Source organism: Seriola lalandi, unplaced genomic scaffold (assembly GCF_002814215.2).
Source record: "Seriola lalandi dorsalis isolate HSWRI2012SDOR001 ecotype SW California unplaced genomic scaffold, Sedor1 jcf7180002054332, whole genome shotgun sequence".
Taxonomy (NCBI): Eukaryota; Metazoa; Chordata; class Actinopteri; order Carangiformes; family Carangidae; genus Seriola; species Seriola lalandi.
Window position 1 is genome coordinate 1,560,866 of NW_019524885.1, and position 15,756 is coordinate 1,576,621.

A 15,756-nucleotide genomic window follows, 5' to 3' on the forward strand; every position below is an offset into this window, starting at 1 on the left:
CCTGTCTCCACTTTCTATGTTTCAAACACACGAGCGCAGACGCACACACACACACACACACACACACACACACACATGCGCGCTAATGACTGATCTTTGACCTTGTTTTCTTCTCTCTCAAACTTAGTCAGGTCAGAAATGCACTATGTATTTGCACCAAAATTAGGCAGAACTTTACAGATTTTCTAAGGCAACAGCGACATTAACCACTGAAAATAGTAATGGCTCTTCATCATTGTGTTGCCATTCTTACCCCCCCCACCCAACTTGCCCTCTCTAGTTTTGTGGGCACTCTCAGGTCTTTGCCGCTGCCCGACTCCAGTTGTGCCTCCCAGCATCTCCTGCTGTTCATCTCGGCTCTGATCCCCAAAGCTCTGGCGTCGCTGCTCACCTCCTTCACACTGGCACTCAGTGGAAACGAACAGGTACGCAAACACAGACAAAAGTGCACATGTGGATGAGACAAAATGACAACAAGATTCAGCTGAACAATTCGACGTTTAATACACAGATATCCTGTAAACAATAACTATATAGCTCTTCTGATTGTGAGAATTTCAGAAGAAAAAGTGCCTAAAGGAAATTAAGGCATTCCTTTGAATTTAATTAAGACACAGTCAAATCCATCATCCTCGTTCTTTAGCTCTTTGTGTTCTTACATCAATTCCTAATAAAATTTAAAAAAAAAACGCTGTGGTGGAAATTGGTTCTAAAACAGCACTACATTTAAAATTATTACCAGTATTTCTTTTCTTTCTGAGCAAGAATGAGACCTCCGTAACATCCATAACAAAGTGTCATACCTTTTCTTGCCAAGCTCTTCCTGTTTTAATTGTTAAATTAACAAATAAAAATCTTCTCTTTCTCCATGATCAGGAGGAGAAACGCAGACGAGCGATAGAAGACCCTGATTACCTGCACAGGATACTGCTGGAGGTGCAGAGACTCTGGCCTCCTTTCATTGGTGGACGCAGAATAGCTGATAAGGTAGGGCTGCTCTGCTGGGGCCTGAAACCCATCCTAATGATTTTCACGTTGTGCTGAATGAGAACTGAGGATTTTATCATCCTGTGTTTTGAATGTGAGAGATTCAGTGTCATTTTTGGGCTCAGTCGTTATCAGAATGGATTTAGACAAGTCGTTATAACACAGATTTGGCCGTAATGGCTGATTTTCAAGATCATGGAGGGTCTGCACTGGTCTGTGAAAAATAGGGAGACCATGGTCTGCTGACCACTGCCTGCAAATGTTAGCATATCATGAAGTGTGGGGGAGTTGAGGATTGAAATTGTGCATCTAGATCAAACTTGTCTGATTTTATGTGTCACATTTTTGACCAGTAGAAGATGCAGTTGTCCAGAAGATCTTAACAATCAGTACAAAAGTAGAAACATATATCACTCACTGGATTGTTCAGTTTGCATAAGACATATAAAAACTTAATTCTATCATTTATTTCGCTCTGGATTCAGTTTATGCTATGCTAGATGTGGGAAAGGTAAAAATCTTAACAAGGGTTTATGTGTTGTAGGACAGCTTGATTCCTTCCTTAGAAAACCCTATGTTGATGTACACCATTGTACAAAATGTCTCCCATTTCTTTACATTTCGAAGAATTTGTGGTGGTTGTTATTTTACCTCTGTGTTTTTATCCTCCTGTAGTCTTCGCAAAGTGGAGGGTTTTGTTTTGTTGTACTATGCGTTGCTCTCCTTTCCTCCAGATGGCGACAGATTACTGTAGATGACAGTCTAATCCGCTGTCAGGTCCTCTCTTCTGAGTCTAATGTGCAGTACGACCTACAGGGGCTGGACTAAATAACAGCATCATTTTACATTGCATTATGGTATATATATTATACGGTAGGTGTCCAGTAAAAACCTTGTTACTGGTATTTAAATGTTGAGAAGTGAGTCCTATTATTAGGCAACTAGGCAACTAGGCAATATGAAACATTAATAGACAAGTTACTGAGGCGAGGCCAGACAGTCACTGCCTGAAAACTAAGGTGTTTCTGTTATTTTGGACGCTTTCTTTTTATTAGAAATTGTTGCATGTTGGTTCAGCTATCACTTCCGTGTGCTTTGTTTACTGGTAACTTATTATCTATAAAGTTTTGTTAAAAGTTGTAGTCTAGTATAACTTGTGTTGTTGTGTTAATTTTACTCTGTATGCTGGTATGACATCAGAGCTGTCAACCAATAGAATCACACTTTTAATAAAAAATACTGTCTCATGATTGGCCGGCTGCCTATCCCGATGGCGGGGCGGTCAGAGCGTCTCTGCTTCCTCCCACTCCGGCTGTCTTTGATCATTGTGACCTCATCAAACAGGCTTATGCAACGACCCAATCAGAGGCATTGATCCATCTCTGTGATTGATTGGCTCCGCTCCGCCAGAAGGAAGGAAGCGAGGTTGGGGTCGGGGTTGGTGGGGGTGTTGGTGCTGAGGGGGCTGGTGGGGGATGCTGGTGACGCCGTGAAGCCGAGTGGAAAGTCATTTGTCACTTCTAGGAAATGCACCAGTACACTTTGATTACCGACGGCCTCGGTGGGACATGGGTCCATGACGTGGGGTTTTAGAGAATTTTAGTGGAGAAAGAACTCAAGGACCAGGCGCATTTCACAAGATCTGTGAAGCCGTAGAGTTCATAAAGGTCAATATATAACAACAAAGTAACAAACATAAGCAAACAAGCATAAATGCAGATGGTTTGGCCGTTATGAGGGGAGGAAGGAGTACTAGAATATCTGTGGTGCTTCAACTGCACATAAGACTGTTATTTTTGTTGAAAAGTATTTAAGCCAAAGTACAAAAGTAGCTGTTTTGAAGATTACTTGTGGAACCTCAAAAATAAGTAGAAAAGCAAGAGATAAGAGCCGGATCTGTACTGAAAAGAGTTAATGAGATGTTTATGTGTGCAGGTAGGCGTGTAAGAAGGAGAAAGATTATTAGTATTCACAATCAGGTGGAAAAAGTAGAAGCTCCATCAGGTGGAACTAAGATATGCAATAGTTCAAGCAGCTTGAATGTCTTTTGAGTTTCTGAGAGCAGGTCAGAGAGAGAGAATGAACTCATATCTCTCAGTGAGAACCGCGAGAAAGAAGGAGATTTGTATAAGATTTTCCACTCCAGCAGAGAGAGGCAGAGAGAAAAATGAGAGAGAGGGGATAGAGGAAAGAGAAACAGTGATCATGTTCTCTGGCAGTCCATTAGTGCAGCTACTAATGGATGTAGTGAAAAGGTGAATTAAAAGGGCTACAATTGGGTAAGTGGCCTTTTTGCCCCAAGGTGGCTCCTTTCTCCAGAAAAAATAAAAAACAGCTCAGGAAATTTTTGTAGAAACGGGAATTTCAGTTTTCATCCAAGCAAAACGTCAGGGTTAAAAATGTCTCCCATTCATTTTGGTTCAAAGGGGTATTATAGCATGTTCTTGACAATGCTGTCATTTTATTGTTCCCAGTTCAATTTCAGTGCAGGTGGTAATCTTGCTTTACAATTCTAAAACTCTTGCTCAACAGTTTCTACAGCACACGGGTGATAGGAAGATATGAAGCAGCATTTACTGTGGTATTTGCTTGATTTTCCATTTTGAAAACTGAACACAAAAGCCAAGTTCAGCCCAGGGAGCAGTATGATCATCCTTTCAAGTGTTGGGAAGCCATATGTGAATTGTCACGGTGACAATTGCAACACTTGGACGTACATGTAACTCACAGTGAAAACAGTTAGCAGCAACTTAAACGTGTGTAAGTCTACAGATTTAAACTTTAACATCAAATTGAATTTCACAGTATTTTTTAAGCTTCATTCATTTATCAAACCAGATGCTTCAAAGCCCAAAAAAACACATTAAGGACGGCTCCAACTGCATGAAAAAATAAAGAGTTACCAATTGAAAAATGAAAAGATCATCACGAAAATTATCATGATGTTACTTTCCTTTCATGTGAGTATAATAATGTGGTGTCCCCCTCTGTGTGTGTGTTTGTGTTTGTGTGTGTGTGTGTGTGTGTGTGTGTGTGTGTGTGTGTGTGTGTGTGCGCGCGTGTAGGACTCCACTCTCGGAGGGTTTCATGTTCCAAAGGGTTATGGTGCGATCTATATCAGCCACGCCGTCCACCGTGACCCAGAGGTGTTCCAGCAGCCGGACAACTTCCTACCAGAGAGGTGGAGCGGAAGGTGAGGATGTTAGATTTGGTCTTTCAGCTTATTAAGTTTAGGTTTTGTTTTAAAAGAAATCGGCTTAAGTGTCCCATGTGCTTCCCCTCTTATGGTACAGAGGTTAAGTTAAGGTTGAAATTAAATTAGATAAGTAGAAAATGAATGCAGGGCGTACACAGCGTGTGAATGAAAAGTCAGGTTCACTATATGATATACAAAGAGCCCTAAAGACACGAATAGCAAAACATATGAAATGGAAGAAACATTGGAGTAATTCAAAGGCAGAAACAAACAAAAAAAAAAAGCACATTTAAAATTAAATTTTTGCAAATGACTTGTGCAGATGTATTTACATGTACTGTATATGCATGTAGGCTTTTTATATGTTTGTGTGTATTTGTACATGTGTATTTGTGCAACGACTTTGTGGAACGCTTTGCATTTAAACAGCATTTGCAGCAGTGAATGAACCCTCTGACCCAGGCTCTGCGGGTTAAAGTTTTATCCGTCTGTGTTGTTACCACAGCCCAACATGCACCATGTAGGATTCGTACACAAGGGAAAGTGTATTTACTTTTGAAGCGATTAGTAAAAATGTCTTTACCTTTGATTTGACAGCATTTTGATCAAAACTACAGTTGTAGCCATATTTTATGGCAAGACATGACTTTGTCACCCCAAATCATTTAATGAAAATCAGTTAAGTAGGTGCTAGCTAGCTATCATTTCCTTACCCTTTTTTATCAGTCTGAAATTGTTGAAATTAATGTTGGCCGTATCACCATCACATTAATATTTGCTAACCTTGGCTGTGTTGGCCATGTGGATTCGAAGTGTGTATGAATTTTTCACTTAGAGTCCAACTTTGGTGACCTTTGATACATTACTCTGTGGCATTATTGCAAACCGCCTTGATAGTGGTGACCTTTGAGGTAATAGAGAGCCAGAGAGTCCAAAACTGATGAAGTTATTCTAGCTTTAGCTGTGTTACACAGGCAAATGCCATTTAGCAGTGGATGGAGGCATTTCTGAAGTTTTAATGCTGCAACTCAATAGAGTAAATCGCTAGTTTAAAAGATAGATAGTAGTTATAAAGAACTATGAAAGAGACATTTAGTCATAGATGTAGCTGGTGCATTTTAATCCAACTGTCCTGTGGTGAAATGGACATACGTTTTACTGACTGCAAATACACTTTTAAAAATGGATGATGGTTTGAATGCAGCTCCTGCTTTGCCTGTGATCAGAGGCCATGCATTGTAAGATAAAAATAACAGGATAAATAGATAGATAGATAGATATCACAGCCATTCGTTGATTTTATCATTTTACATATCTGACTAGTCATCTACTTTGTCTTCAGTGTAGCCTGCAGCTTGCTTTATGATTCTGTATTGGAAAATCACACTGTAAATACAACACCTACATCATTGCCATAACAACCACTGCACATAGATTAACGCCAAAGTGTTCAAATCTGACCTGATCACTTTAGAGATGCACGAAGAGACATTTGAAGACAAACTGTGGGTCAGCATCCTTCACTTGCATCCCGCACTCTGTCTGCTGCTTGCTCTGGTAAAATGAAACCTGCTCTGGCGCCTTCACTAATTCCTTTTTTTTTTTCTGTTCATCTACTTCCTCCATTCACCAGTTTATTCTCATTCATGTTCGTTCATTCAGGCGACAGGGCAGAGGGGGGAAAAATCTATGAATGTATGTATGTAGGTAGCTGCTGCCATGGAAACTGGTCACCTGACACCGTCTTTACCAATTCCCTGTGTGTGTGTGTGCGCGTGCGTGTGCTTGTGCGTGTGTCTGTGTAGGGTGGGGGAGAATGATGCCCTATGGAGTGGGATGGGATGCAGAGAAATGAGTCAGAGAAGATCCTTTTTTTTTTTTTTTTTCTTCTTGCGCACATGTGTGTTGCTCTCAAAGACAGGAAATGTCTTTTTTCAGTTTGGGGTTTCCCTTTTATCAGATAAATATAACTACCATTGTAAAACCGTTAAGCGATTTCACAGGGATTACCCTGTTATGACAAGTCTGATGTTTTTCAAGGTCAAGATATTATTTATTTTTACAGACAAATCTTCACTGCCTCAGTATATTTTGTCTGGATGTGAGTATTAAGTTGTATTATACCAGTTCATTATTTGAAAGTAATGGATTTGTAGTCCTATCTTATCTAAAGGAAATCTTTGTAGTCACAGCCTGCAATGATTTACAAGGAGCATTACTATTTTACATACATACATTACATATTATTTTCCATTCAGTGTCAAAAGGACAGAGTTTTTAGAGTTAAAAAAAAACTAGAATAAATTAAACAAAAAAAATATCAGTTCAACAAATTTGTTTTTGATTATCTACTTGTGCAGAACACAACATTAACCAACATTAATTTTGTAAAAGATGTCTTTCAAAATTTACTGGTGTGTGTGTAAAAGCAACTGAGCAAAAATAAAATCTATGAATGAATAGACAGGTAGCTGCTGCCATGGTAACTGGCCACCTCACACTCGTTTTTACCAATGGGGATTCCCCCTGCAGTGTGTGTGTGTGTGTGTGTGTGTGTGTGTGTGTGTGTGTGTGTGCGCACATCCTGCTCTGCAGGATGGAATGGGGTTAAGGAATGAGTCAGAGGAGGTTTTCTTTGAGACAATGTGATGTGAACTCTAGAAAATGCATCATAAAAAATATACAAAGTGTGGAATGAACTGTACGTGCCTAAAATTCTGGATGTAGCTCAGTCAAGGTCGAAGACACCCTGACATAAAGCATATGAGGATTCTGAGAATTAAAGGATGCGTCTGGTTGTATTCTGTATTTGTCTTACAGTCAACAAATCCCATTAAACACCACCACTGACAATGAATTGATCCCACTGGCAAGTATTGTCTGTGTAACCAAAGCCTGACATAGCCTATTCATCTGTGCCATGCAGTATGTCTCCATTGTCAAAAACCATAAAAAATGATCACACCACACCATTGCACTGGGTGATATGATTCTTCATTACACTGAGCACTGGAGTTTACTTTTAATCGATCTCAGGTAAACCATCCTGCTGCCATAAATAAATCATGCGTTCTAAAAACCACAATGCCCTGCAGTTTTAGAAATGGTTTATCCTTTTTAAAATTGAAAGTGTACTGTATACTGTATTCATGACCTGTTTTTTTTTAAAGATGAATGCCTTCAGTAGGAACCAATGGGCTTGGGGTTGAGTGGTAACAGTAGTTGTAGGGGATTCAGTTTTTTTTTTTTTAATTTTCTTAGGGTGTTACAGGAGTATGTGTATACTAGTTAGGTTGTCTCTTAACTGCTTCTCAAACTAGTGAATTCCCCTCAGAATTAATAAATTAGCTGTCTTTCTGTCTGTTTGTTTGTGTGTTTGCTTTATATCCTCTTCCAAACTTCCATTTATCTTCCGGCCTGCTTCTCCTTCCTCCTACCTGCTTCTTTCTCTGCTTCTCCATCTGTCAGTCTTCCTGGAGACTATTTTCCTGTCAGTCTTGATAGTTGCCTGGCTTCTTTCCTTGCCACCTGGCTGTTTAATTTAATGACTGCAGTCCTCTTACATAACAAGCCTCCCTACAATAACTACATTTCAATCACGTCGTCTGTTTGTGCGTGTATGTTTCTGTGCGATAGTTGTGTATATTGTCTGCCGTGTGTTACCCAGTACAAATCGTCAGTGTGCGTGTGTGTGAGCTTTTCCAGTTGGAAGCAAACAGTAGAGCTAGCAAGTTAACATCCTATCAGCCAAACGCCCACACTGGCTCTGGCCATAGATAAATGAATCGGAAACGCTGCCAAACAGATAAAAATCAGAGCTACTGCAGTGGGTTGTGTTGCTAGTTTTAGATGAATCTAAAAACAGGAAGTGTCTTGGTCTACAAAAAACACAGACATACGTCTGTTTTTATTTGAGGTGGAAATTTGCTTAGCCTTTTATGTTGCAATAAATCACACACTGCATGAATGATTCGAAAGACTCAAGTCAACATAAGTTCCTAGAGATAACTTCAGGTTTGTTTGTCATGGCCTGTGTCTTAAAGGGGACTTATTATGCTTTTCTGAGTTATTCCGTACTTATAGTATGTTATATAGGTTTTTGTGCATGTAAATGGTCTCCAGAGTCACAAGGATCAAAGTTTACAATTTTCTCCTTTGTATAAAACGCCTTGTTGGGGGTCCAGACATTACTTCCTGGTCCTATTGACGTCAGTACCTCTCTTGGTGCTGCCCACCTGCAAGCTTAGCATACCCCCACACAAAGCACAGCACATAACTACTTATGGTGAAGAGTTTTCATTAGTTTTGTAGCCATGCCGAAAAGACGGTTTTCTGAAATTCCTGTAGAAATCTACTTCATTTTTCCACGGTTCTCCACTGCTCCAAACATCATAGTGTGAGCCCGCACAATAAGGAGGACTGCTTCAGAAACCACACAGAGTTAGATGCTTCATTTTCACAACAGTTATTTCTGTAATTCCCACTTGATGTGGCCAAACAGGGGACTCAGCCTCACTGTCAGTCTACATTGTTATTATGGATGTTGACCGCGTTACCGCGACCTGATCATGTTAGTAAGAAGCAGCATAGCAAAGATATAAATGCTTAAACGTTTGTCAGTGATGACATGTTGTACCCTGTAGCTCAGATAAATACGATGAGATGAGTAAATTTTTCAGTAACTATGCCCACTAAAGTTAAATTCATTCAGATTTACCAGCATCATAAACCAGCAGGAGGTGAAGCGTCGGAGACTACCTACCTGCCCTACCTGTCGACCGTCTGTCTGTTCCTCCATTATTTATATTCCTTTAGTCCGGAAGTGTCCACACATAAAAAAATCAAAAGGGTTTCTTGAAAGCTGATTTCATAGTGGAAGTGGGGCTTATTTCGTTTTCTTTTGTCTTATACAGTCAGTAGCAAGTGATACTGACATCATTTTCAGCTGACACAGAGATGATCATTAACTTGTTGTTACTTCTTACAACATATGTTGACTTATACAACATCTTTTCTTATCAACACTTCACTCTCCATTTTTCTTTCGCTATTTTTAATGAGTATAGTTAGGTAGCTAACTAATAACGAAGATAACTAGCTACCTAGCTTCGAAGATGATTCTTGATCTTGCATATTAGGCTCTTTTTGGTCAATTGTTTCTCTAACCATGGGAATCAGCTGTCAAATGGCACGATACCAACCCTATTTGAATTGCTGAATGTTGGTGCTCTAAAGAGGCCTTGTCCTGACACAAAAATTTACATATATTTAATCATTTAGCATTGGTGTTTTAGATGACTAAAACATTTTCAGAGCATCTTTCTGAATCCCCTCTATTCTAACTAATAGTTAATCGAATTAATTTAATGTCCACTCAGAGTTCAGTCTTTCAGAACACTTTACACTTTATACAAGAAAAATTAATTATACTGTATAATAGATTATATTCTCTGATTCACTTCCCATCCACTCAGCATATTTGATATTACCTTATGTAGCACTGCTTGGTAAGACTTCCTCTCTGTGTATCTCAGTATTACAAGACTGCATTGTGTGCTATACATCTTACTGTTTCAGGATGAGCCTAATAGTACATTAAACCATTAGACAGATGCTGCAGGGAACACTAATATTCTCCCTCTCTCTGTGTCTCTAACTCACACACACACAAACCCTCTCACACACACTGAACCCAGACTATACACACCACTAATGCTTCCTGTTTGCCTTTAATCAGAGCTCAGGTTTCAGGAAGACAGGATGCATTAGTGGTGAGAGGGGAGAGACGGCCTGCATCAGCAGGCTGTTGACAAACCTGCTGGATGGAACCAACCGAGTTACACCGTGTCAAGTTGTGGTGCTGATTTTTGTTCATGTTGTGTTATTTTGTACCTTCAGACCTGTTCATTCCTCACCAGTGTCGAGGTGATTTTCTTTTCATGCTCAAAAGAGAAGCTTGTCGTTTAATTGGTTCACATGCAGCAGAGAGTTCAGAGGTCAGATAGGTACTATTTTGAGACCCTCAACTTTGAACCTTAAAGGTACCCTGTTTAAATTTTGACCAATTGTTGCCCCATGGACCAATGTTAAGCTCCGTTTTGTTTGTACCATGCATGGTACATATTTCTGCCGCCAGTTTCACACTATGCCGCTGATCGACAGGTGATGGAGATTAACATGCAAATAAGCGAAGCTATGTGCCCGCAAGGGCAGTGAAGGAGGACTGCAAGCTAGAAATCATGGACGTGAACAATATAGGAATTAAAAATATTCAAAAAAATCAGCTTTGCAAAGGAAATATATTCAACGTGTTCGATAACCTCAAGGATACACAGTTGATTATGGTGAGAAACACTGAATATAAACATGACTTTTGTTTGCAAAAAAATCTCCAAGGGGCACCTTTAAATTCTCTGGCTGGATCTGAATCAGATTTCTTTTTTTCTTTTTTTTCTTTTTTTCTTTTTTAAAGAAATTAAAACATAGTGTACTACTGTATGTAAATGGTATTGAAAATACCAGTGGTGTTTAAATAACATGTAGATAACCTAACCAATGGATTGCACTGATAGTGTCTGAAAATCAGTGAAGGAATGAACGGAAATATAGACCCATAGAGTGCTGTTGTTTTTTGTGGGAAAGAGTTTGTCAATCACCATAGTGAAAAATTTGATCACATCTGCATTCATTTATAAATGAACAAGGTTTACTAACCACTGGTCACCACCTGGTCCTGTCATTGGTTGAGAAACTGTATTGAACAACATGTCATCATCCTCTGATCTTAACATGATGTCAGATCTGATGATCATCCTGTGGATAACAACACCTCCTTTGACAGTTTTGGATGAAGTGCTCATTATTCTGTTTAGCGAATGACTATGAATGGAATCCAGTCCTGTTGAACAATACTGACTTGAGCTCTCTGATTTTTGTGTGTGTGTGTGTGTGTGTGTGTGTGTGTGTGTGTGTGTGTGTGTGTGTGTGTGTGTGTGTGTGTATGCGTGCGTGCGTGCGTGCGTGCGTGCGTGCGTGTGTGTTTTGTTTTCCTAAATCTCTTTAAACTATGTCAGATTATTGATTTCTGCAACTCTGATATCCACAAACTATATACCTATGTTTTTTTATGTGCAGGAATGCAGGCCAGGAGCACTTCCTGTGTTCCTTCGGCAGCGGGCCCAGGAGCTGTATTGGATCTAAACTTAACGATGTCTTCCTTAAGGTGACTCCACGCACACACACACATAAATGCATATGAAGAACTGACTCAAGGAAAAGTATTTTCACTTTCATCTTGACTTTCTGTTGCATTTAATTCATGTTTTTAGTCAGGGACACAAAACAAGACAGAAACTTTTATGGCCTCAAGATCTACTCTTTCCACTACAACTAAACAAAAATACAATGATGAGTAGAGAAGAGAAATTATCATGCAGATGTAGCTGGGTAGAATTAAGCTGAAATTATACTTCCCATGTCTGCATAGCCATGTGGGTCCATGCAGACTTTATGGGTAACGCACAAAATGTACCCCGAACAGATCGTCTGTTCCAACTGCTTGTGTAAACACATCCACCTAAACAGACACCCAGTGTAGTTTTAATAGAACCGTGTCCACTGTCCGCATTTGTGTCCTTGTCTGTTTTGGAGTACACAACTATTTACCATCAGAGTATTTCACTTGCTGTTGTCTTTTAGGACATATCATGATAAACACAGTGCAAGGAAAGTCTGAGTCTTAGTTCACAGTTTTGAAGCTTAATGCCCACTGAATGAACCAAGAGAGAAACTAGCAGTGACAGACGGAGAGGTGAACCATCCCCCAACCATTCAGTAAATAGAGCACCGCTCATGGGAATGATGAAATGCTTGGCTGTGTGTGTATGTGTTTGAGTGTGTGTGTGTAAAAGAAAGAGAGAGAGAGTGTGTGTTTATTAGATATATCAGACGGAGAGTCTAGGTACAGGTTGTCCTGTTTAAACCACCTGTCCTTCCCCAAGGCAGCATTCACCATAGCCACTATTGCATATATAACCTACTCAGGAGACAGACGCCCACATACACAGCCTACGGAAGGCACCAGAACAAGACAGGTGTGCTACAGGTGTGACAACAGGATGGAGAGAGATTTATTTCCCATGTAGGGGTGTTCTCTCTGGAAACAGAGTGTGTATGTGCAAGTGTGTATGCATGTGTTGTGAGCCTTGACTCTGGGGAGTACAGGGGTGACACCAACTTGAAAATAACCACTGTGGGCCAGTGAATCCCCAAGGTTTTAACTGTCGGTGGAACTGGGTTTTAAGGATCCCCTCTGGTTCTCAGTAATCGCAGCCAAACCGGGTGTAGGTTCAAAAATTCTAATAAAAATGATTGAATATTTTTTCATTTATTTATTTTGTTGGAACCAATAAAGTGAAATCCTTTAATTTAATTGGCCGTTTGCTTAACTCCACCACTACTACCATCTAAGATTTCTGCTCTTGAATAACACATAAACAGTTTACAATGATAAATCAACAGGTGGCTGAATGGCTGAAATAAAATTGTTGCTAGCAGTTTTTATCAGCTGTGGCTAGCTAGCTAGATAATTAAGCTAAAGTCAACTCCATGAGTTGTTTGAAAACATTACAACAAATAAAGAAATATAATTGTTCTTGAATTGCAGTGTAGTGTAGTATGAATATATAAGTATGATAAGGGAAAATGTAAGATCAGACCTTTTATTCATTCCAAAGTGACTGTGTTTGGATCAGTGTGTTTAATTATTCCACGTTAGCTTTTTTGGAAAACCAATTTGGCTGCGGTTGATGGAATGTAAATTTTCTCAAATCCAATAGAGAGCAGGACAGAGCTGGAGATGTTAGCACGCTCTCTGATATAGTAGCATCAAAGACCAGCTTCCAGTCAGTAGGGAAACGTTACTCCACAGCAGTACATGTCATCCCACAAAATGTAGTTAGCTAATGAAATGCTCCTTGGCCCTGGCCTAGTGCTTTGCTAACTAGTTAGCCGTACATGCTAATGTTAACGGCTTACATTAGAGCACAGCATATATTCATTGATTTCTTCCACTGATGTGGAAAAATCCAATGTTCTAGAGGCCTAACACGCCTAAAGGGGTTGCTAAGCTATGATTGGACAATTGCTGTTTGTGAGAGGTATTTAGCAAAAGGTTAATTTTTAAGAACATGCCTATTCATTACCAAACTGATTTAACTATGAAGCCTGTGTTCTGCAGTCAAACACTTGAAATGCACAAAAGGAAATGTAGTTCTGTAATATTTTAAGCCAATGGGCTACACAGTCTCGTTTTGATGATTTAATTCATTCATGCCATTCATGTTTCGTCAACTGCTTATCACTGCGGTTTCTCAATGAACATAGCAAGTAAGACCAGCCAAGAGAGCAGCAGGAAGGAAGCAGATTGCACTAGTCAGCCAAAAGAGGCTTATCTCAGCAGTCCACATCCGTTGAGTCAGACTGTTAACTAACTGTTTAACCTACTGTGGTAGATCACGTAGACAGCATATACATGTTTTTCTTCTCAGATTATTAAAGAGCAAAAACAGCAACACATGAACACGTAATATGGATGGGGGTGTTACTGCAAGCTATCCAAAATGCAACAGTGAGGGATGACTCAGTCCTGCACACACACACGCACACACTCACACACACACACACACACACACACACACACACACACACACACACACACACACATACACACACACACTCACACACATACACACACACACTCACACACATACTCATGACTCATTGTAAATGTTAGGCCTGCTTGAATGGAGCTCAGGTGAAATGTTCGCAATGGTTTAATGATCTACCCTCTTCTCATTCAGCTCTCCTCATTTTTCAACGAGACAATCATATTTCAGTATATAAAACTGGATTACTTATCCTAGATAACCAGAGGCTGCTTGTTTTTTATTGCTTAAGCAAGTGGCATGAATGGGATAATGTGGGCACAACATTGCTCTCATAGTCTTGCGGTCCAAGTGGACAATGGGTAGTCATCTTCCCCTTTTAAAGACACATTCTTTCCACTACAGACTGTAGACAGTAGGGAAGCTGTAATTGAGGTTGGCATTTATAAACCCATGATGTACCGCAATTATAGCAATTCATGTGCATGCTTTAGTCAATAGTGGGCACATATTAAGTAATATTTTGGAAAAAACATGACAGGTTGATTTGAGAGAAAGCTCCAGTAACCAAAACTGTTACTATTTACATAATTTAAATGTATTAATACTGTGTAAAATTAACACAAGCAACCAGAGGCTGGTAGGTAAAATACTGTAAATACCTCATGAAGAAGACTGAAACTAGTTACAAAAACGCTGCTATAATCATGTATGCTACTTAGTTCAAAAAACATTTATATTACATTTGTAAGCTCTGTGATGTGTGGTTTTCCAAAGCAACATAAGATAAATAACACAAGGTCCAAGGTCCAAATCATCTGTGCCAACACTGTATGTATATTGTTGTGTATAGCTCAGGCAATTGGTATTAGTTATGATAACTTTATACTACTACTTTTAGTGATATCCCAAGCTACTGAACTAAAATGCAAGTTGTAATAAGCTGTAGTTTTCTTTTAAATATGTCAGTAAAAAATATCAAATTAAAATTGTATTTATTTCAGATCTATATTCAGATCTCTCTCAGAGGATTTTTAATTAAATTAAATGTATAATTTAAATTGAATTTCATTATGTATTATATTTAGATTATTATTTTTTATTTGAATTAATTACATTATTTTTATGGAAATTTAATCAATTTAATTAGTTATTTAATTTGTATAATTTATGATTACATTTTTTATTTGATATCATTTGAATACATTTTTATTTTGATGTCATTTTATTGACAATTTAATTACATTATCAATTTAATTTTTAAATCTCAACTACTTTATTGTCATTTAATCCAGTATTGTTCCTTTCAACACTCCTAGGTATTGATTAATGTTTCATTTCACATTGACTGACACAGACCACTCATCTGTCCACCAGTCACTGTAGAATCAGTAAGTAAATGAATTTCACCTACAGGGGTCAACCCCACCCCTTCTCCTTATCTTAGGAGTACCTCAGTAAATGATGCACCATGCAACTCTGAGCAACATATACACTGACTGAGCCAACACTGCATCATAATTTACAAGAAGTACACACACTGGCCATCACCTTGTTAAGGTCTATTTTGCACTAATGATGTGCACATTGAACCTCATCCCTCACTGTAGCCTGCTCTGTAATGGCTAAAAGACCACATCATTTGGATGTTTCAAGCGTGTCTGATTGGCTCTCCGCAGCCTGACCACTTGCACATGCCATCACGCACACACACACAGAGGAGGGCGTGACCAGAGTAAAAAGTAGACCGCAGGGCTCTAGGTCAGAGATGTGACTCATCGCCTCCTCACTTCATCCTTCCCCCATTCGCCTTCATCCCCACCCCCACCTTCATCATCCTTCCTCCATTCCCTCACTTCTTTCCTTCCTTCCCCGTTCATTCATCTTGCTCCTCCCTCTCTATCAGGA

General features: G+C 39.3%; 1 protein-coding gene across 4 annotated transcripts in view; it reads left to right on the forward strand.

Annotated features, from left to right (window-relative positions):
- LOC111655749 (uncharacterized) overlaps window positions 1–15,756 on the forward strand; it is a 41,784-nt gene that overhangs the window by 3,663 nt on the left and 22,365 nt on the right. For all 4 annotated transcript variants that reach the window (XM_087174251.1, XM_087174253.1, XM_087174252.1 and 1 more), the window contains exons 7-10: window positions 281–425; window positions 877–987; window positions 4,053–4,180; window positions 11,318–11,405. In XM_087174251.1, coding sequence (XP_087030377.1) covers window positions 281–425; window positions 877–987; window positions 4,053–4,180; window positions 11,318–11,405 — 472 coding nt within the window. The remainder of the gene's footprint in view (window positions 1–280; window positions 426–876; window positions 988–4,052; window positions 4,181–11,317; window positions 11,406–15,756) is intronic.